Genomic DNA, 24,576 nt, shown 5'->3' with positions numbered 1-24,576 from the left:
TGGCTCATGCCAGTAATCCCAGCACTTTTGGAGGCAGAGGCAGGTAGATCACCTGAGGTTAGGAGTTCAACACCAGTCTGATCAACGTGGAGAAACCCCATCTCTACTAAAAATACAAAACTAGCTGGGCATGGTGGCGCATGCCTGTAATCCCAGCTACTGGAGGGAGGCTGAGGTAGGAGAATCGCTTGAACCTGGGAGGCAGAGGTTACGGCGAGCTGAGATCGCACCATTACTCTCCAGCCTGGGCAACAAGAGCGAAACTCCATCTCAAAACAAAAAAAGAAAAAGAAGAGAAAAACGGCAACCCAGGGATGCAACTAGAAAAATCCAGACTATGGAAAAACCCTGTAGGATAAAATATCAATTTCTTCAGCAAATAAACTGTGCATGGTGTGTGTGTGTGTGAAGGGGGTAGTTTGAGGTGTGAGTAAACATAAGCCAACATATTCATTATTATTAGTAGTAGTAGTATTAAGTTCAGGGGTACAAGTGCAGGTTTGTTACATAGGTAAACTTGTGTCACGGGGGTCTGTTGTAAAGATTAATCACCCAGGTATTAAGCCTAGTAACCATTAGTTATTTTTCCTGATTCTCTCCCTCTTCCCACCCTCCATACTCTCCGATAGGCCTCAGAGTGTGCTGTTCCCCTGCACGTGTCCATGTGTTCTCATCATTTAGCTCTCACTTATAAGTGAGAACATGTGGTATTTGGTTTTCTGTTGCTGTGTTAGTTTGCTAAGGATAATGATCTCCAGAATGATTTATATTCCTTTGGGTATATACCCAGTAATGGGATTGCTGGGTCGAATGGTATTTGTCTTTAGGTCTTTGAGGAATCAACACACTGTCTTTCACAATGGCTGAACTAATTTACACCCCCACCAACAATGTATAAGCATTTCTTTTTCTAAAGAGACTTAAAAGACCTAATCAATCAACCATAATATGTGGCCCTTATTTGGATCCTAACTCAAAAAACCTTAAAAAAATTGAGACTGGGGATTTTAAAGACTGCCTGGATTTTTGACGATATATTAACTACATATAATTATATCTACATATGACAACTTATATATAAAAGCATAAATTTTCTTAAGGGTGACAACTGGAATATTACAAGCAAAATGATATGGTCTCTAGAATTTGCTTCAAAATATATGTAATGTGGAGGCAATGTGTGAGAGTACAAATGGGTTCATTTATACTATTCTATGTATAAATTACCTTGAATTTTTTTCCAAAGTAAACAATCAAAAAATAAAATACAAACACAAAAACCAAAGTCAGTCTATTATTAACACCTCTTTCTTGTTTGTAATGCAGATAATATTTCTTATCTTCCTTACAAACATGCTGTAACGATAAATGAGTTATTTGAAAAATGCTTCATCTGAAGTCCTGTTAATCAGGAATGAAGACAAAATGGTGCTAAGAACAAGTTCTAGACTTTATATACACTCTACTGACAAAAAAGGATACCTTCATATATATGACAAGGAATGTTTGAAATATGTAATCCATAGCTATAAGTTAAACCAGCCATGAGGTATGATTAGTATCAGTTTAATATAATTATTTTAAATTTATATTAATTAAATCAGATGTAAACTCCTGCAGGAAAATGTTTGAAAAATTATTTTTGTTATATTTAGTTTTAAAAATCTGAACAGTTGATGTGATTAGATATTAAGGAAACTAACATAATTGGATTAAAATCCCATGTGCTCCATAATAATTTTGCTTTCTAGGGTCTATGATAAATATAATAGTTAAAAAGTATTTTCAAAACAATTTAACCAAGGTCTACTACAGTAACTAGTGTTGACTTGTTTAGTACAGATTTTATTAAAATGAATGATGTATATGATATTTAAAACAAGAAAAGGCTTGATCTCAAAGACTCACACTTTTTTTTTAACCATCACACTCCTCACCCTATTAACAACAGATAAAGCTTTGGTTAACAAAATGCTTTCTATAATGTGTAGGAAATTCAGTTAAGTACCTGTTACTGAGAATGTCTTGCTCAAGAACATTCTTGTGAAGTTTTCTGAATTTGAAGCAATCACTTTGAAGTAAATCACCCTTTCAAATTTGGATTGAAAATAGGAGGGGAAAAGCTTTTAGGCTTTTCTTCCCTTAATGTGACTATTTCCACAGACGGCTCCCTATGAAAATTAATGAACTAACTTAGCCTTACAGGAAATGCCATTTAGAAGGACAAGAATTATAGCTTGAGAACAGATCCTGTGATCTAAATAACAGAACTATTATTTATATACCTTAGCAACTGTGAAATTTATGTTTTCAAACAATTTTTAAAGTAGCATTAAGGAAAATTATTTTCATGAGAAAAGAAGACAACCAAAAGACAAAAAACTCTGATTTGTATTTAATATTTAACATTATTAAGCTTAAAGATCTTAGAGACCAACCATTAGAAATATACTAAAAACTAAAAGAGACACACTATTCCTTTTTCTTGAGACGGAGTCTCACTCTGTCGCCCAGGCTGTAGTGCAGTGGTATGATTTCAGTTCACTGCAACCTCTGCCTCCCAAGTGCAAGAGATTCTCCTGCCTCAGCCTCCCAAGTAACTGGGACTACAGGTGTGTGCCAACATGCCTAACTTTTTGTATTTTTAGTAGAGATGGGGTTTCATCCTGTTAGCCACGATGGTCTCAATCTCCTGATCTTGTGATCCGCCCATGCTGGCCTCCCAAAGTGCTGGGATTACAGGCGTGAGGTACCGCGCCCAGTCGAGAAACACTATTCTTAAAAGTTTTATTTGATCCTTACCTGCTGTATCAGAAAATACCAAACTGGCTTTTATCTTTTGTTTATTTTAGAATACATTGTTCAAGACCACCCTGGGCAACATGGTGAAACTCCGTCTCTACTTTAAAAAAAAAAAAAAAGCAAAAAAAAAAAGCCGGGCGCGGTGGCTCAAGCCTGTAATCCCAGCACTTTGGGAAGCAGAGACGGGCGGATCACAAGGTCAGGAGATCGAGACCATCCTGGCGAACACGGTGAAACCCCATCTCTACTAAAAAATACGAAAAACTAGCCGGGCGAGGTGGCCGGCGCCTGTAGTCCCAGCTACTCGGGAGGCTGAGGCAGGAGAATGGCGTGAACCCGAAAGGCGGAGCTTGCAGTGAGCTGAGATCCGGCCACTGCACTCCAGTTTGGGCGACTGAGGGACACTCCGTCTCAAAAAAAAAAAAAAAAAAAAAAAATCTGGGGTAATTAAAACTTTTAGTTAAATAATAGTTACGGGTCAGTAGCTATCCATTTTGTAGGCACTACCAACAAGGCACAGAGAAAACTTCAAAAACTACCGGAGCCTGTTGGTGGGTGCCTATAATCCCAGCTACTTGGGAGGCTGAGGCAGGACAATAGCTTGAACCCAGGAGACGGAGGTTGCAGTGAGCCAAGATCGCGCCACTGCAATCCAGCCTGGGCGACAGAGCAAGACGCCGTCTCAAAAATAAATAAATAAATAGTTTAAAAAAACAACAACAACAAAAGAATATACTAAAAAGCTGGGTATGGTGGCTCATACTTGTAATCCCAGCACTTTGGGAGGCTGAGGCAGGCAGATTGCTTGAGCCCAGGAGTTTGAGACCAGCCTGGGTAACATGGTGAAACCCTGTCTTTACAAAAAATATAAAAATTAGCTAGGTGTGGTGGCATGTACCTGTAGTCCCAGCTACTAGGGAAGTTAAGGAGGGAGGATCCCTTGTGTCTGGGAAGTGGAGGCTGCAGTGAGCTGTGATGGTACCATTGCACTCCAGCCTGAGTGACAGGGCCAGGCCCTGTCTTAAACAAACACAAAACCAAAAAGAAAATGCTAATAACATGTCTCCCTTACAAATGTGCAAGGTAAGAAAAACAATCAAAACATCTACCTTAGAAATTAAAAACCAAGTAATTTAAAACATTGAATAGATTAAAAACCTACGAATGTATCACTGTAAGAGACAGTGAAGGTAAGGCAGAGAGGAAGATAACACTCATCTGCTACCCCTGGAGAGATAATACCAGCTCCAATATATATTACCAATACCAATGCAACACCAATACATGAGACCAACTACTTACCCTGAAAATTGGCAATTAATATATCAAGTATTTATCCCGCCTTTTCACAAGAGACTGTAATTCACCCCTAGTTTATAAGAAAAACTTCTTCACAAAAAGAATGCCAAAAGGAAGGACCTATGTAGAGGGAAAGTAGTATGAGAAAATCACCCAGAATCTCCTGTGTAATAACTGATTTAGGCAAAGACAATCACAGGTGGCTAAAACCATTATGTGAAAGACTGTTAGGAAACCAAGACAGTCACACAGTGCTAAAGTGTCTCCTCACTGACTACTTGCTAGTTGTAAAGAGGGAAGATTACTTTATGTTGGAGAGAGGGCATCACCAGCAGTGGCGACAACCTCACATCATGAGCCTCCTAATGGGAGGCTCTATAAAGTACTTGTCTGTCATCAATCATAAAATCTTCTAATAAAAATGTTTTACATAAACACAATCAAGCCTCTAGACCTCATTTATAAATCAGAAGAACTGCAGAGGATGCATAATCCCTGAATAATCCTGGACTGAAGACCTGAGCTAAAAGGCCATTTTGGGAAAACGGGAAAATCTGAATATGGACTGAATATTAGGTGACATAAGAAAATTATTTTTAATTTTCTTAACTGTGATAATGATATTACGATTATGTATATATATGAAAGGCCCCTATTTTTATTAATAGGAGTTACATGTTGAAGTATTCAGGAATGAAGTATCATATCAAAGTCTTAAGTTCAAATGGGTCATCAAAAAATATAGATTTAATCAAAGAGATAATGTAAATACGACAAAATGTTAACTGCTGAGTCTAGGTGGTTTATACATGGGCCATCAGTATAGTTTTTTTTTTCTTCAACTTTTCTGTACATTTGAATCATTTTGTAAGTTGAGCAAAAACAAAAATTACTTTAAAAGGAAAAATAATTACATAACAGTCATGTTTTAGGAAGTAACAAATATATTTCTTGACTGGAATAGTGCTTGATATTTTGAATAAGAAGATCAGTGAATTCACTATTAAGTGGGAAGTTTTCAGGTGAATGGAAAAATTCAAAGGAAGCCTGAGTTCTCTAGAAGTAAGAACTACAAAGAGAAAAAAGCTTCTAAAGAGAAAAACACAGGAAACCAACACTGGAGAAACTTAAGATGGCAATATTGCAAAGAAGGAAAACAGAATACTTTGTCATCAGTTTTATCTTTGAGATTAACAACTAAATTATATTTTTTAATAATCTATAATAATAATAAATATATCCTTCCAACATTAACTCTTATTTCATGTTCTACTTTTAAAATGCTCTTTTGTACTTTAGATAGAAGTTATGTACAATGGAAGAGATAGTTGAGTCATCAGTCCTCAAGGTCAAATGTAGCTCACATTGTCTCCAAGTACAAGGCTAAATCTATACAAATTAATAAATTAATAATTTTCCTATGATATGTAATGGCCAATTGTGGAAGAAACACTAGAATTTGTAAGTCTGCTGATTTCAGTCATCTTAACAATGGCACTGATTGACTACAAAATCTCATTAGTCACCTGGCCATCAGCCTTTATTACCACAAGGAAAAGTAAATCAATTAAAAAAGGTCAATTCAGTCAGGCCATATAAACATTGTCACCACTTTTCTGGAATTAGATCCTTGTCATCAGACTGAAAATAACAGATACACTGATTACAATAACACAGTTTTATTATAAATGTTCTCTTAAATTTAAATCATAAAGTTTCCACACATGTCTAAGCCATCGCCTATAAGTCTACTGTGGCTTCATGCTCAGAACTTCATTTTACAACTACTTAACTTTCAAAATTGATTTACAGTGATAACGAAGAGAGGAAAAAGTCTAATTCTGCCTTCCAAATGCCTATGAGGAAATAGCAAAAACAGTCCATGAATTTTTATCTATTTTTTCCTACTCATTAGGAAAAGGGTGAGCCATATAATTTTCCTTACTAGTTTGGAAAGTTCTATCTGATCTCTAAGTCTATTTCCTCACTTGTAAAACAAATACTATACCTGTAAAACAGGGCTGCCATACCTGCTTTGCCTATCTTAAAGGGCTGAGATAAGGCGAGTTGAATTCCTTCAAGACTGTCTTCAAATAAAACAAATGACTTTAAAAATATCATTTGTTTAGATTACATTTTAATTTATTTTATGACTGAATATTCTATGGTATAAAATAGAAGAAAAAAACTAGGATTTCATTTTTACTCCTCAGCTATTTACTAAAAGCCAAATCAGACATAATCACATATATAGAACTTTTACCAAAATTATTTAAGCTGAATCTAGTGAAATAATTAGTTACATATAGATTTGGAGAAATTCTAAGAAGAAAACTGGCCTGGACTTTAAAAAAAAGTCAATGTAATGAAAGGCATAAATAAATAAAGGCAGAAGGTGAAGGGCACAATTTAGATGACAGGAATCCAAGGAAATGCTGACCAGATGCAGTACATGATCCTTGATGAGGTACTGGATCAAACAATGAAGAAAAATTAGAAAGGATATTGTGGGGACAATTAGAGCAATTTCTTTTGTATATTAGATAATAAGTATCAACAACAAACTTTTTGAGCATGACAATACTATTATGGTTACGAAAAACTGTCCTTGGTTTTAGGAGAAATATGCTAACATATTCAGAGAAGAAATGTTATTTGCAACTGATTTTACAATGGTTCAGAAAAAAATTTTAACTACAGAGAAAGCAAATGTGGCAAAATGTTAACAACAGCTGAAGAGTCTAGATGAATGGTATACAGGTGTTCATTATTCTGTTTCAGTTTTTCCATATGAAATTTTCAAAAGACTAAAGTGTGAAAAACTGGCAGGAAAGACAACTCTGCACAAACCAAACAAAATAAAAAGTTGGCAAGTAATGAAAAAAGCATGTCAATTTTTCATTAATAAAATTATATATTTCAAAAACCTACTTTTCTAAGCCAAAATAGATTCATTATAATACTGAGGTATTATGTCCTTATTTGTTTTGTCAAAACAAAACAGTTTAAACAAAACAGTTAAATTAGGTGAATTTATATAATAAAAAGTCTCACTAAAAGACTTCCTGTAGGTAAAAAGCAATGTAATTTCTAAAAGCGGAATAGAAATAGACAAAAATGTAATTATTGGAAAAGATCATGAAACTAAACTCAAGTCTTTATAGATTAGTAGACTGGTACCCACAGGTTTTCAGGAATACAACTATTATATAAAAGGACATACAACTTTACATTCTTCTTTAAAGGATAATTTCAAAGACAAGGAGAACAAATGTGATGCCTCATGTTTCATCACACACTTCAACCACGCCAAAGACAAGCAAAGCAGAACAACTAGAAACAATTAGGGGCAGCCTATAGGCAAAAACCATGGTATTTCGGTCTAGAAATGCAATTATTCTAGAGTAGGAATGCTCTAAAAATTGAGGAAAGAAAAATCCTCTAATCAACACTAGACTTGAATAACAGACAAAGCTAAATTTAAGACCGTGAAGTAGAAGAAACTAAGTCTGCGTTATATTGAAAAGTTGTCCTATAGGATTCTAGATGAAAAAACTGTAGCTAGATTTCAATAGTCTCCTTTGTATCAAACCACTATATATATACTTGACAAATTCTCTAGGTGGTGTGGTACTACTTTTTTTTTTTTTTTTTTTGAGACGGAGTCTCACTCTGTCGCCCAGGCTGGAGTGCAGTGACGCGATCTCGGCTCACTGCAAGCTCCGCCTCCCGGGTTTACGCCATTCTCCTGCCTCAGCCACCCGAGTAGCTGGGACTACAGGCGCCCGCCACATCGCCCGGCTAGTTTTTTTTGTATTTTTTTAGTAGAGACGGGGTTTTACCGTGTTAGCCAGGATGGTCTCGATCTCCTGACCTCGTGATCCACCCGTCTCGGCCTCCCAAAGTGCTGGGATTACAGGCTTGAGCCACCGCGCCCGGCGGTACTACTTTTTAAATGCAGTATAAGCACTCAACTATTCTAAATGGACTGGCAGGCTTTTCTATTCTGACACAAGATTGGACAATTGCCCATCAATCCCATAAGAAATCAGAAAGTATAGTCAAGAATGTCTTTTTATGGCTTCATTTGAATACTAACTAGAAAGAGCATCACTGTAACATGAGCTTAAACAATTTATGTTTAATCCCTAAATTCATAAAAAAAATTAAATATACTGTTAATGCGGAGTTACATTTTCTGCTTTAAAACCTATTTACTGGTATAGATGTCCATTACTATGTTTTCTTAGGAAATATACATTTTCTTATAACAGATAAGCTCTAATAGAAAAACAGAAACAGATTAAATTGTATTTATGAAGTAATCTGTTTTTACCAGTGCTTCTCTTTTATTCATAAGACAACAACAATGTAAACTGCACATACAAAAACAAACTTCTTAAGATGTATCTTTTTTTCTCAAAATAGCATTTCCTTTACCTTGTTAATGGGTACTACCAAAGCTGGTTCCACTTTAGCTTCAATTTCCTCTGGACTGTAAAAACAATAGAGTTTACCTCCTCGCAAAACACAATACAGCCTTCTCCAACTAATCAGACCTTTTACCATTTGCTGGGAAAAAAAAAAAAATCGAGAGACTATCAATTTTAAGTTATCACTTTAAGTTCATCAAAATACTTATCAAAGTTAAATTATTTAGAATTTTTAAAATGTGATAGAATTATCCATTAATTTGATATACAAAAGGTCAATTGCTCCAAATCCAAGAGTATGTTAATATCAGAGAAGAAAAGTTTGGAATTAAAGACATTAAGTGAAATGGAGGCAACGATCACCACCTAACTTTTACACACATAAAACCATAGATCAATGGTGTCTTAGAAAAGCTAGTTGATTAAAAATTAGTGCTTAGAATTCTATGGCAATTCATCAAATGACTCAGGAAAATTATAAAAACAATTCTATATGTTCAAAATATTATTTTCTCTTACTGTTCTCAGACTATCGGAAAATGTCAACTACCCTGTAAGAATGCAAATTTTCTTTCCTCCTAATGGAATCTTTTAGAAAAAGCTATTGATTCATTGAAGTTCACAATTAATTATTTACTGAATATAAATAACTATGGTTATAAATAAATCAGGAGTAGGTGGCACAGAGGCAGCTCTGGAAGCTCAGAGTCCTAAACCGTGCCAAACGCTGTCTGCCAGAAAGACCTTTATGCAAAAGGTGTTGAGCAGACCTCATCAGTTTCCACAAGGAGCCCTCTGTTGCTGATTATCCTGTTGCTGCTATTAATGAAGCAGAGGAGCATGGAGAGGTAGCACCTTAGCCATCAACATTGCAGTAGATCCCTCTCTGCCTTGTCATTCTTTTCACCCCGCATCCCCTACAATTTATATCTCATAACATTTAGAAAATTGACATTTAAAAAAAGGCTTAAAAAATACTTCTCAGTATCAGAAGGTGAAACAACTGCCAGTATATTAAGATTTAAAGTAGAGCTACAATTGTTGTAGGATATTTAAAGTCCTCTAACCTGCTGATTAAGAAATCCTGCAAATGCATCCTCAGCCATACAAGCTGGCTGGGCAACTAGTCGGCAGCACATGTTGCCATATAGGGGAAGCCAAAATGAAGACTCCTCTATTTAAAGGAGAAAGAAAAAAAATCAAGTTATAAATATAAGTTTATTTAAGGTCATCATACATTTTGATTTTTCTCTTTTTACAATTTTGTTTTGCTTTGTACAGAACATATTTTAGAATTACTTTTATGTAAAGATTCATCCTACCCAAATACTAGTGCCATATTTAGTGAGAAAATCAAATACGAGAATAGAAAGGACAGGATAATATTATAACTGATCGTTTACAGCATGCTACCACCTGAATAAATATGAACTCTTTAGTCTCTTGTTTGATTTTAATTATTCAATGAAAGTTGTTCAGAGAATATAAGTGATCTCATTTAATATAAAAACATTCTAATAAAGTAATTTATGTTTGTCAAATTCTAATTTTTGCTCTGATTTTCATTATAATAATTAGAAAGGTGATCCTCCGAATGAAACATTATTTCACTTTGCGAGGCCGAGGCAGGTGGATTACTTGAGGTCAGGAGTGAGATCAGCCTGGCCAATATGGTGAAACCCCATCTCTACTAAAAATACAAAAATTAGTTGGGCATGGTGGTGCATGCTTGTAGTCCCAGCTGCTTGGGAGGCTGAGGCAGAAGAATCGCTTGAGCCTGGGAGGCAGAGGTTGCACTCCAGCCTGGGCAACAGAGCAAGACTCCATCTCAAAAACAAAGCAAAACAAAAACAAAAAACATTATTTTAGAGAACTTAAGATAACTTAATCAACATTTTTGGCCCTTCCTCCTCCCCTTCTCTTGCTGAACAATTCAGTCATAAGCCATTAGGTAGAGACCCCAACATAAACATCTGTGCCAAGACTGGAGAAGGAGCTATGGTGTGCTAGAAAGGGATGATGGAGACAGGCAGAGTGAGAATGGTGAGTAGCAGGGGCTGCCTGCAGGAAGTATCAGCAGCTGAAGGGGCTGAGAGGGTGATGACACTGGGGCGCAGCCTAGATTTGGGACTCTAGCTTGAGCAAGCAGGGTAAAAGAGGTATGCCTGAGAAGAGGAGCCTGACATCGAACATTAGAGCCCAATGAATGAAGAACTAGTCCAGACTGAAGGAAAATTAAAAAGCATGATAATTCAATGAAATATATGATTCTGCACTGTATCCCTCTGCCATAAAGAACATTATTGGGATGATGGGCAACATCTTGAATGGACTCCGAGGATTATATGGTGGTAATGTATTAGTATTCATTCCTTGACTTCGAGAGTGATGGTGATGTAGCTGAATGTCCTGATAGTAGCAAATATGTATTAATACATTTTGGGGTATGGACTATCATGTAAGCAACTTGCTCTCATATTTTTTTGAGAAAAAAAAAGATCTTGACATTCAAGTTGAGTATGGTAATGTGTGCCTGTAGTCCCAGCTACTCAAGACGCCAAGGTGGGAGGAGTGCTCGCATCCAGGAGTTTGAGGCCAGACTGGGTAATATACCGATACCCCTCTCTAATTTAAAAAAAAAAAAAAAAAAAAATCTTGACATTCAACTTGCAACTTTTCTGTAACTTTGACATTGTTTAAAAAAATTCTTTCAGGGGCCGGGCGCAGTGGCTCAAGCCTGTAATCCCAGCACTTTGGGAGGCCGAGACGGGCGGATCACGAGGTCAGGAGATCGAGACCATCCTGGCTAATACGGTGAAACCCTGTCTCTACTTAAAAATACAAAAAACTAGCCGGTCGACGAGGTGGGCGCCTGTGGTCCCAGCTACTCGGGAGGCTGAGGCAGGAGAATGGCATAAACCCGGGAGGCGGAGCTTGCAGTGAGCTGAGATCCGGCCACTGCACTCCAGCCTGGGTGGCAGAGCAAGACTCCGTCTCAAAAAAAAAAAAAAAAAAAAAAAAAAAATTCTTTCAAAAAAACATTAAGATACTCCTTTAATGAAGATACTTACCTGTGTACTACCTATCTATATGGAGGAAAGCATTAAATGATTCTAGGAATCAGTATAAATAAAAACCCAACATATGGCCCTTAGTTCACACTGGACCACATAAAAATGATTTTTAAAGTTTTCGCTGTGCCCTGTTGGTAGTACCTACAAAATGGCTAGTTACTGGCCATAACTATTATTTACCCAAAAGTTTTAATTACCCCAGAATTTTTTTTTGTAAAAATAGTTAATACATACATGCAAGGCAGCAAAGGTTTGTAGTGAAACCAAAAAATTTTAAACTTACCTGCCCAAGATTCTACTATAGAATAGCACACAACAATGTTCTGAGACTATTCAAATCATTTTTATTAATACATTTTTAAAGCTGCTATATTTTAGAAATAAGGGCTTAATCTGGGAAAAATGAATGCACAAGCATAATACATACTATTCCAAAATGCAAACACAAATAAACAAAGTTATCTTTCCTAAAACAGGCAGCAAATGAAATAAAAATTCTGTAAAAGCATGTATTTCAGTAATACATCTGAAATTAACTTTGTGATTTATAAGTTTAAAAGTTTGAAAGCAAACTTCTTTATATAGGCAATCTCAGATTTATGACTAGCTTATGTCCTAAATATCTGTAAGTTAGTTGAAAAGTACATCATAAAGAGTAAGAAACACGAAGGATACAAAGCATGCAAAAAGAACTAAAGTTACACAACAGCAGAGGCAGTTTCAAATTAGATAAGTGAGATTTTGTCCAAACTGATGAAACATACCAACAACGTAAAGAAGCTCAAGAAACTCCAAGCAGCATAAATAAAATCTACACCTAATTATACCATGGTAAAATTTTAGAAAACCAAAGGCAAAAAGGAATAAAAAGATTACACTCATAGTGGTGACACACTGGCAAATTATTTACAACATTTGTAATAAAATAATAGAAGCCAAAAATATTGGAATTGTATCTTCGATATTCAACAAGACAAAATTAAAACTGCAGAATTAAGAAACATCTTCAATAATGAGGCAAAATAAAGCCATCTTCAGATAAACAAAAAGAACAAGAAGTGTTTGTAGAGATAGGGTCTCACTATGTTACCCAGGCAGGTCTCAAACTCCTTGGCTCAAGTGATCCTCCCGTCTCATCCTCCCAAAGAACTGGGATTACAGGCATGAGCCACCACACCTAGCTTCCTAATTATTTTTTAAACTATATATTTACATTTCATGAACTTTTCCATATTTTTAACATAATTTCTCATTGTGAAACAAAAAAAATTGATATAACATTATCAATCTTATCAGTACAGAGCCATAATCCTTACAACAGTAAGTATAATTAGGACATTTACCACGTATTTTTATTTATTTGCTTGGAGAAAATGAACAAAAGTAAATAACCCAAATCATACTTCCAAACTGCCTTACCAGCACTGCTCCATATTTTTCATCACGAGTAAAATAACCTGGGAGAGTGGCAAGTGCTCATGCTAAGTTTTACCAATCTTCTTAATGACCTAACCCCCTTCTTCAGTTTCCCATATCTTTATTTTGGATAAACTATAACTACCACTACCATCCAAAGAGAGAAAGGTTAAGGAACCCTACTTTCTCTTTCTTACATTCTCTGCTTCCTACTAACAGAAAAGCTGGCTTCCTTGATTTCAAATTCAAAAATAAGTCAGGTCTTTAATTTCCAGCTAGAAAGTGGTGAAGTCATAAATTCCAAGTCAAAAACAAGGATTGAGCATACCCGAGACCTTTCTTTTCCCACTAAGCCTTGCAAACAAATCTCAGCGTAGAGAAAGGAAAATAAACTTTTCTCCTTTGGGGAAGAGGGACAGATATATTTGAAAGAACCAACAGAATCACTCATGTCTCCATTATTTAAGCCGATATCCACTTGAGGGGAACATACTATAATTAGAAATACAGGCAGAATATATGTAATAAGTAAAATATATACTATACTTACCATTTCCATTAATAGACAGATTATGGGTCTTGAAACTATCCTCAGCACTTTCCAAGGTTAGGGTAGTGTGAGCTAGCAAATTATACTTTACACCACTAATAGTAAGAAAGAAGACATGTTTTAAGTATTTTTGTATTTCTACTACTACACAAAATATTTGTATGTTCAACAACAAATAATAAACAACCTGATTTAAAGATAAGCAAAGGACTTGAATAGACCTTTCCTCAAAGAGAGAACAAGATCCAGCATTACATTCTGATGCACTACATTTCTATAAAGACAGAAATGTCTATTTCTCTTTTATTGACAAATGGTCAACAAAACATAAAAAGATGCTCAATATCATTAGTCACTGGGGAAATGGAAATCAAAACCACAATGAGATATCACTTCATATTCATTAAGATTAGTAAAACAAACAAACAAACAAAAACCAGAAACACATGTTAGCTGGTATGTGGATAAACTAGAACCCTTGTACATTGCTGGTGGGAATGTAAAATGATACAGCCTCCGTGGAAAACATTTTGGTGGTTCCTCAAAAAATAAGAAATAAAATTACTGATCCAGCAATTCTACTCTGATATACACCCAAAAGAACTGAGAGCAGAGACTCAGATATTTGTACACCCATGTTCACAGCAACATTATTCACAATAGCCTAAAGGTAGAAGAAACCCAAGTGTCTATCCAGGGATGAAAGAATCAGCAAAATGTAGGGTGTGTGTTTGTGTGTGTGTACATACACATACATATACATAATGGAATATTATTCAGCCTTAAAAAAGAAGAAAATTCGGACACACTACAACATGGATGAATCTTGAAGACATTAAGCTAAGTGAAATAAGCCAGTCACAAAAGGACAAACACTATATGATTTCTCTTATAAGAGGTACCTAGAGTAGTGAAATTCATAGAGATGGAATCTAGAATGGTGGCTGCCAGGAGGAAAGAATAAGGAATTAGTGTAGGGTGGGTGCAGAATTTCAGCTTGAGCAGATGAAAAACTTCTGGAGATGGAGGGTGGTGATGGTTGTACAATGTGAATATACTTAATGCCTCTGAATGTATACTCAAGAATGCTTCACCACAAAAAAAATTGAGATATTACAGATGACATTTTTTGATGATACAAGTTTATCTCTATATTTTGTCAATAAAAACCTGCAAATTATTTGTTTTAATTCACACCAATGTTTCTCTGAAGGGTCCCCGTTCATTTGTTATTTTTTTTTTTTTTTTTGACTCACTGCAAGCTCCGCCTCCCGGGTTCACACCATTCTCCCGCCTCAGCCTCCCGAGTAGCTGGGACTACAGGCGCCCGCCACCACGCCTGGCTAATTTTTTGTCTTTTTAGTAGAGACTGGGTTTCACCCTGTTAGCCAGGATAGTCTCAATCTCCTGACCATGTGCTCTGCCCGCCTTGGCCTCCCAAAGTGCTGGGATCACAGGCGTGAGCCACCGGGGTCCCCATTCATTTAATAAATATTTACTGAACACTTAAAATGTGCCAAGTCCAATGCTAGGTGATGGGCATTCAATGGTAAACAAGATCCAGCATTACATTCTGATGCAGGCAGAACGAAAAAAAGAGTAGGCATAGGAATAAACCAAATACCAGCATTTGCAAGTTGGAATGCAACTTTTTCTATGAAAGAAACAAAGGAGATGAGAAAACTGAGGACCTGTGGTAGGTAGGTGAACTGGGGAAGGATTTTCTGAGGAAGTAACAGTTATCCAGTCATAAAAGAATCTAGCCAAGCAAAGAATGCAGGAAAACATTCCAAGCAGAGTGAGTATGTGCAAAGGGAGGGCTGAAGGAAAACCAGTGTGGCTGGTGCACAACAGGCAAGCAGCAAGCATGGTGCAATGCAAGGCTCGAAATACAGGCAGTGATGAGCTCACCTGAAGGCTCTGTGCGCCCTGGAAGAGGGGTGGATTTAATTCTAAGTATAGTAGGAAAGTTGATAAAAAGTGGAATGATAGGGTCTGATTTACATTAATTTCCCAGGGACAAAGGCTGTCTTCTTGACCAAACTCCAGCCACACTCCTCTGAGTCCTTTTCTCAACTAGGCCTCAACCTGGCCCTCTAAGGACCTGAACAATCACTAGCATTGTTTCTTGCAGCTCAAAGTTGCATCCCTAAGATGTCTTCTTAAAGTGCCTGCCTGAGAAAACTCAAGGCTGACAAAAGAACTTATTGTTTGTTCCAGCCAACAGCTGAAAACAGTGCCTTTGTCTTTCAGTCTCTGTGGGAGGGTAGGACACTAATTTTGATAAATACCAGCTAGAATACCCAGGTGGGTTCCACATGGACCAATTCCCTCTTCTCACTATCTGGAACTTTTCACTTAGCTAACTCTGAGTCTGACTCAACCTCTCCCAATTTCCTTATTCTCCCTTTAAAATGCCCAGTCGCCTCTACACAAATCAAAGTTTAGTGCAGTTCATGTGTGACTCTTCTTACTGTAATGGCACATTACTGATTCAAATCTGTCCTTACCACTTTAATTAGCATCCAGCTTTGTTTATTTTTCACAGAATGAATCTCCTTCTTCTGGTTATCTACATCAGAGATTTGAGGGTTTTATCTATAGTGTGAGAACATGGAGGACTTCATTACACGCATTCCATTTTTTTCCATTATAGTTCCCTTTGTGGTACTTATGTTAAAATAGCACTCTTACCAAAACACCTAGAATTTCTCATGATGTATTTCATATTCTGGCACTTTGTGGTGATAAAAAGTGAATTTATGTTCAGTAACAACTGTATTTTCTGTCTTTTTTTTTTTTTTTTTGAGACGGAGTCTCACTCTATCACCCAGGCTGGAGTGCAGTGGCGCGATCTTGGCTCACTGCAAGCTCCGCCTCCCGGGTTCACACCATTCTCCTGCCTCAGCCTCCTGAGTAGCTGGGACTACAGGCGCCTGCCACCACGCCTGCCTAATTTTTCGTATTTTTAGTAGAGATGGGGTTTCACCATGTTAGTCAGGATGGTCTCGATCTCCTGACCTCGTGATCCGCCCACCTTGGCCTCCCAAAGTGCTGGGATTACAGGAGTGAGCCACCACACCCAGCAACAACTGTATGTTGTATGCTAGTAATCCTAATTTTTTTCATGATTTTCTTGATTTTTTTTTTTCAAATCAGTAAAATCTCAAAACATCAATAAGTATATTAAAAGAGAGAGAGAGACAAAGAGAGATATAGAAGACAGTGATATCTGACGAGAATTTATATTAATTGTGCTAGGTGTTATGTTTCATACACCTCCTTTGTTTCTTACTAAATCTTTAATAAGATTTCTGTATTACAAAGAAAAAATATGCATACACTTAGTAAGTATGCAACGTATGCATGCACTTCAATAAATAACAGCATACTCCACAGAATACTACTCCCTTGGAGAATGCCTCTTGGCTTTTACTATATAGTCATTACAGACCAAAGATAACTCTCTATACCCAGTGTTTTTGGTCAATGTTTATATACGAAAATTTATGTTTGTCTCCATATTTCAACATAACATTTTAAACAAAACAATGCATGAGTATATTTTTGAGTTACAGTTCTGAACCGGTATAATGTCAGACTCACACTTAGGCTTTTCAAAAGTTCACTATGTATCAACAAATCTTCACTGCTGCTAGAACTAAAAGAGGGACAAGTGGCCATTCTCTGCTATTATTCACTCATTCTGAACAAGTTTCTACAGTGTCTTTTACAGTAAGCTCTTATTTTTTCCTATTGTTCACAAAATGAATCCCAAAGAAGTTGAAGTATTAAAACTGTGGAGAAAGAACCAAAGTAGGCTGGGCATGGTGGCTCACGCCTATAATCCCAGAACTTTGGGAGGTTGAGGCAGAAGAATCGCTGGAACCCGGGAGGTGGAGGCTGTAGCGAGCCAAGATCGTGCCACTGCACCACAGCCTGAGTGACAGAAAGAGATCTTGTCTCAAAAATAAATAAATAAAAAGCAATCAAAGTAATTGAGAACAGCAACTACAATGGAAGAGCAAATGTGATTACACACGAACTGCCTACTAACATTCGTATTAGTTGTTTGGTTATCAGGGTTCAATATGTTAAGCATTATCCCAACATAATAATTTGTCCCTGATAAATGAGTTTTATGGAACTATATTTTAGAAAACTAGACAGGAGTTTTAAATTGATAACACATTATAATGTTTCCCACTTAAACAATGGGATGTAGACTCACTGTGAGCACTTTAGGGCAGAATATGTTATTTTCAAGAAAAGATTATTGACAATAAGTGGGGTTGCCTGCATTTGCCAGGCACTGTTCCAGGTGTTAAAACTACAATAATCAACGAAATGGGGGAGGAGAATGTATAAATATGTAAACATACATTTATATATTTATCTACTTTTCCTGTCTTATACAGGAAGAAAAATAGATAGAAAAATATATATCAGGCCCATGAAGCTAAGTAAAGCATGGTGAAGGAATTAAGGTGAGGGGAGACTGCTATTTCAGATGGCCCAAGGAGAAGAAGGCCTATCTGCAAAAGTAACACTTGAGTGAAAACCTGAAAGGAAGAAAGGAGCCACGAGAAGAACAGAAGGAAGAGTATTTCAGGCAGAGGACAATACATATAAAGGCTAAGGTGAGTACATGCTAGGTGTGTTTGACAAACAAGGAGGACAGTGTGACTGGAGTAGTGAAGGAGGCAGAGTGATTTGAGATGTCCAAAAGGCAAGCAGGGGGCAGACAGACAGTCAATACCACAGTCCTGGTGGGGCATGGTAAGGAACAGTGGATTTGGAGTGAAATGTGCAGCAAATGGTAGGTTCCGAGCAGAGTCATGTACTATGATCTGACTTGTATGAAAATTAAATGATCCCTTGGCTGCTGTGTGGAGAACAGACTAGAGAGGCCAGGAGTGAAAAATGGAGACACCAACTAAACGGTTACTGAAATTGACCAGGCAAGAGCTGTTGCAGGCCTGGAATAAAATGGTGGTAGTAGGGTGGTGAGAAGTGGTTCAGATTCCTGATACATTCTCTAAGTTTTAGTGCAAAGACAGGACGTGAAAGCAAGGAAAGAATTAAAGACATCTCCAAGGCCTCTGGTCCAAGCAACCAGAAAAATGGAATTGTTATTAACTGAAATGAGGCTGACTGAGAGAGAAACAGATACAGGAGGTAAGAATTCAGTTTGGGGCAAGTACGTTTGAGATTGTTTTTGATATCTACATGCATTATTTGAGATTGTTTTCAGTATCTAGATGCATCCAGGCAACTGGATATATGAATCTGGAGTTAGAAGAGGAATAGGTATTGGAGATATAAATTTGGGAGTTATCAGTATATACATGAAATTTAATGAAAGTTAGTTAGGTGAAATCCAAGGAGCAAATAATGGGACACAAGCACTCCATTAAATGAAGAGCAATGAACAAAGGAGACAGGCAATGAATAAATGGTTACTGAGGTTGAAGAAGAATCAAGAAAGTGTCATTCTAGACGGCATATAAAAATAGTATTTCAAGGAGAGTGATCAATTGTGTTAATACCAAAAGGTCCAGGAAACTGACAATCAAATGTGGCAACATTAGATCACTGTTGACCTTGACGAGAGTATTTTCTGTAGGACGGGATGGAGGTAACATTAGGTAAGCCAAATGAAATAGTTCAATAGAGAATGGCAGAAGAGGAAGTGGAGATAGGAATATAAAAAATTATTTTCCAAGAAGGATAGTTAAGAAATTGAAGGTATTTCAGCATGCTTATAAGTATACAGAAATGGTGCTGTACGAAAGTTGGTGATGTAGGATAGGAGGGGAGGAAACATACAGGAGCCTACTGTGAGTGAGAAGATGGGATCTAATGCACGAGTAGACAGGCCTTAGATGAGGTGAAGGCAGGTCACAAGAAAGGAAACAGCAAACACTGAGGCAGATGTGGGTAGGCTGGCAGGTTTGGAGGATGGAGGATATTTAAGTTCTCTCCCAATTACTTCAGTAATATCAATGACATATGAAACAAAAAATATTAGCGGTTAGAGAGGAGACATGTGAAATACTTACCTTGAAGAGAGGTAAAGTAGAAGACTGTAGAAACAGAATTGCTCAGTCATACTGAGAACCCACTTAAGGTTAGGGATTATGTATCTCAAGTAAGACCAGGAAGTATATAACTGTGTTTTTCTCTTGCTTCTTCATCTATTCCTCATGAGTACGAGTGCATAGGAGCTAAAAGTAGGAGTTAACCAAGGTTGGAGTTTTTCTAAGGAAAGTATGACAAGAGAGATGCTAGGAAAGGATAAAACAGTAAATTATGTATCCTAAGCTGGAGTCAGAGTACTGAAGGGAAGAACCTGGAAATGTGGGAGATGGTGGAGAGAGAGGGATACCTACTACAAAGATTACAGAGGACATGCAATTACTAGTAATGACAAGATCTAGAATGCAATCACGGGGTAGATGGCTGAAATTGAAAGAGGACAAAATTACTGGGGCAAGGTCATGAAACCGAGAGGTCAAGGTATTACATGGGCTAATACTTGTATTATTCTTAACACATGTATGTTAAGTCGATCAAGAAAAATATCTGAAATGGTAGGATACAGAAAGAGAATGAAGACACCTTTGGGTTTTATTTTGAGGACCAACACTGTAATTTATTCTCATTGACCACTAAAAAAATTGGAGTAGTCTTCACTTTAGGAAGAGTCATTTCAATATACTGTAGAATGTTAAACACTGCTACTAGTGTGCACAGGAAGGAACTATGTTATTCGCTGCATCTGTACTGGGTGCACTGAAGAGATGGCATGTTTAGAAGGCAATTTGTGTGGCAGAATTGACTAAAATTATGTGATAACCAAACTATATGTTTAAATTTTTTTCTTGGGCCTTAAGAAATGATTGTGACTGAGACATCTTTTAACTACTTTAAGGTTAATATGTAAGACATTTACCTCTATTTCCAATGAGTGACACATAACAACATGAAAAAAATTATTGAGAGCCTCCTCTAAAAACAGTTAAACTATGATATAGTCAACTAACAGATAATGTGGCCATCAAAATAATTATGTAAAGACTGTAATAAATTCTGAAGAAGGTTGAATGTGCAGTATAATTATTATCTAAATATCCCCAAAAGCTAGACATTTAAAAACCTGAAAGTAAAATATCAGCTTAAACTGATAAGAAGTATTTGGTTTAGAGTAAACTATGACTAACTTTTTTTCCTTCTAGGTTCTATTTCCAAGTTTCTATTTTTTTTCTTTTTTTCTTTTTCTTTTTGTATTTTGAGACGGAGTCTCGCTCTTGTTGCCCAGGCTGCAGTGCAATGGCACGATCTCGGCTCACTGCAACCTCTGCCTCCTGGGTTCAAGTGATTCTCCTGCATCAGCCTCCCAAGTAGCTGGGACTACAGGTGCTCGCCACCATGCCTGGTTAATTTTTTGTATTTTTTTTTTTTTAGCAGAGACAGAGTTTCACCACGTTGGCCATGCTGGTCTCAAACTCCTGACCTCAGGTGATCCACCCACCTCAGCCTCCCAAAGTGCTGAGATTACAGGCATGAGTGACTGCACTGGGCCTATTATTTTTCTAACAAAATGATTAATGTGGTTAAGTGGTAACAGGATGAAAACCACCCCTAGGAATCAACTGCATGCAAAGCATTGTCATACTTCATCTCTATGTGCAGTTTAAGGCACTTTGACAAGCAACATCTTTTTTAAGGTTCCAAAAAACTACTAGAGATAGGCAGGGCAGATATTTTGTTCCACATTTTCAGATGAAGAAACTGATGTTCAGAGAATGTAACTGACTTGCCTGTAGCTAGCAAGAGGTATACTGGAAAGAGAGCCCCAGTGTATCATATTGGCTTTATAACTCATTAAGAAATAGTTTAAGATATTTTTTCTTTTAAAACAAATAGTGACTACATTTTACTAAACTGGAAGAATTTTGAGTGCAGGGATCTATTAACCTTTGAATTTACCAGATGACATAACTGCTGGATAATCATTTCTACAATGATTTAATTAATTATGTACAATAGTTGAGTAACTCCTTAGTTACGTTTACAAACTGTATTATCTGTCACATCACCAAATCTTTAAGTCTCGTTCCTCAAAACATAAATAATCCATGTATTCTGAACAAGTGTTAGGATACATGTTTCATAACTTTAATCATATTTAAGATGTAATATTAGTGGTTTATTTTTAAGAAACAATACATCTTTTGTCAAGTAAATAATCACTCTGAAGTTTACCAGTTTTCACAAGATGATTGTTTAGAATGATGTATAGTTAAAGAATAATGTACTAAATAGTTATCAAGGAGCATAAAATAGTTAATTCAGCTATTAGATGCACTGGGAAAGTCTGCCTAAAGGAATTTTAGTAAGCTAAAGTCTACAATAAAATGAATAAATGAATCTTATCAGGGAGCATACTAAAAATTACCAAAAATGTTCACTGTCTTCTTTCAGATCAAACAATACTTTATGGTATTTCAAGTTGCTTCATTTTTAAAACATGACTAACTACAATGCCAGTGCTTCCAAAACCAACAGTGACCTCACTTTTAAAACATTCTTGTCAGGATAACATTTTCTTTCTAAAACATTACACTCATTCCTTTTAGCCAACCCCAATATTGAGTTCCCAAAAGTTTAATCAGCTACATTTTTTTTCTATCAAATAGGCCAATTGTTACAACATTTTTTTGGAGGAAAGGGAATGTTATGAAAAAAAATGGCTGCTTTAAATGGTAGTCTAAAAAATGCACTCTTGTCAGGAAGAACGGCTATATTTAGTCACATGTCATATTACTAGGGAAAATTTTATCATTTTATATGTGTCCATTTTGGTTAAAGACTAAAATCTGTATTAGAAATCTTCACATTGACCTAGATCACTTAAATACACAAAATGATCTCCTTATGCATCCTGAATTTTAAACTCCTACCATGGTGCTGAAGTGGTCCAGTTAAGGAAGCATCAGGTAAGAGTAGTCCTGGGCTATGAGTTAACCTAGCAGACTCTAGGGTCATACTACAGTATCAACAAAATGCTGGTATTAGAAGGACATGATTTGTGAAATGCTGTAAAAGGTTTTATTTTATCTTTTAACCAACTTTAATGGTATCAAATAAACAAATGACATGCAAGTTTCAAGGGGGAAATGTTCATAAAGAAAATTAGTGTTTGGATTCAAGAATAAACCAAATAGAATGAAAAATTCTGAACAGGAAAATAGATACTCCAAGATAAATATGCCTATCTAGTAAAAAGAACTTAATGCACAAAAATTTATTCTCAAAAATTCCTCTAGGCTTCAAAAAGAAATACAGATTAAATACGGTTCTCTCTCTCTCTCTCTCTCTCTCTCTCTCTCTCTCTCTCTCTCTCTCCCTCCCTCTCTCCCCCTCTCCTCTCCTCTCCTCTCCCCTCCCCTCGCCTCGCCTCTCCTCTTCTCTCTCTCTCTCTCTCTCTCTCTCTCCTCTCTCTCTCTCTCTCCTCTCTCTCTCTCTCTCTCCTCTCTCTCTCTCTCCCTCCCTCTCTCCCCCTCTCCTCTCCTCTCCCCTCCCCTCGCCTCTCCTCTTCTCTCTCTCAGCATGATCACACAGCTCACTATAGCCTCAACCTCCCAGGCTCCGGTGATCCTCCTACTTCAGCCTCCTGGGTAGTTGAGACTAGACCTGGGCTGGTTTTTTGTATTTTTACTAGAGAAGGGTTTCACCCTGGTGCCCAGACTGGTCACGAACTCCTGGGCAATCTGCCTGCCTCAGCCTCCCTAAGTGTTGGGATCACAGGTATGAGCCACTGCCCCCGGCCTTAAATATAGTTTCTAACATCATTTAAATGATCTCCTATAAAATTATAAACATAGTTTAAATGAAAAAATGTGGCTACATTTTATAATCCTATGTCAAGTTTCTAAACCGTGAAGTTTTACCATGAGTTTAAAAAAAAAAAAAAGGCCTAGAAAAAGCACTGGTCTGGGGACAGTAAAAATAATAACCATAATGGTAACAGAGGTTACTATAAAATGCTTCCTTTATAAACCAAATCCATGAATTGTCTTATTAAATCTCATAATTATCCTATGGAATTGAGATATTATTATTTATTATTATTACAGAAGGAAAAACAAAAAGAGAGTAAATTAATCTCTCGGGTTACAGAAGTAATAAATTACAGAAATTAAAAATTGAGTATTCATGGCCATACAATGAGGTTTTAAACTATTTAGGAAGTACATTCACTGTTTTTACATGCTGCAAAGGTGCATGAAACTCCAGAAATGTTTCTGAAAAGCTTTCTAAAAAGAAATGATTGTGTATGAACATCTTTGCCTTTCATATGAGAAAGTGAGGGAAAAAATGTAACGTTTCTATCATATAGTGCAGTTGGATACGAGACACTACTGGTCCTGTCATTTTTAAAATAGGAGTTTTGCTACTTAAAAAATGTAAAAATTATTGAACTGGGTAATTATCTCTAAGGTCTCTTTCTGCACTAAAACCTGTTTAAACCTGGAAATAGAATTGTTTATCTAATCATCAAAAAGAATTAATTCCACCACCTTATGACTGAATTAAAGTACCTTCCAGCAAATCCTTGATATAATATTAATGCAGAAAAGTTTTCAAGATGGTCTAAGATCTAAGAGAAGAAAATGAAAGGTCTCTTGCCTCCTTTTAAATGACATTTATATTGGAAAGACATCTTCTATGACTGTTTTTCAGAATGTGGACTGGGACTGATTCATGGGTCATGAAATCAATTTAATGATTTACAAACAGCATTAAAAAAACTGAAAGCAACAGAATAAGAAAATGCCTGATAATTATATTGTAAATAGAAAGGGTTAAGAATTACTTCATAAAATCTATCTGCTTACATAACTGTGCACTCAGTCATGATGTAAAATGTATTTTTTTTAGCATAAGCATCAATCCAAAGAGATTGAAAGACACTATGCTAGAGTGCCAAAGTATA

General features: G+C 36.5%; 1 protein-coding gene across 2 annotated transcripts in view; it reads right to left on the bottom strand.

Moving 5' to 3' along the window:
* RTKN2 (rhotekin 2) overlaps nucleotides 1–24,576 on the bottom strand; it is an 81,447-nt gene that overhangs the window by 15,094 nt on the left and 41,777 nt on the right. Inside the window, exons 7-10 of one of the 2 annotated variants that reach the window (XM_033208362.1) lie at nucleotides 13,575–13,669; nucleotides 9,602–9,708; nucleotides 8,542–8,673; nucleotides 6,542–6,571 (exon numbers count right to left, since the gene is read on the bottom strand). In XM_033208362.1, coding sequence (XP_033064253.1) covers nucleotides 6,542–6,571; nucleotides 8,542–8,673; nucleotides 9,602–9,708; nucleotides 13,575–13,669 — 364 coding nt within the window. The remainder of the gene's footprint in view (nucleotides 1–6,541; nucleotides 6,572–8,541; nucleotides 8,674–9,601; nucleotides 9,709–13,574; nucleotides 13,670–24,576) is intronic. The other variant, XM_033208363.1, reaches the window with a different exon arrangement.

This window comes from Trachypithecus francoisi, unplaced genomic scaffold (genome assembly GCF_009764315.1).
Source record: "Trachypithecus francoisi isolate TF-2019V2 unplaced genomic scaffold, Tfra_2.0 Lachesis_group9, whole genome shotgun sequence".
Lineage (NCBI taxonomy): Eukaryota > Metazoa > Chordata > Mammalia > Primates > Cercopithecidae > Trachypithecus > Trachypithecus francoisi.
This window is presented reverse-complemented; position numbering and strand designations above follow the sequence as displayed.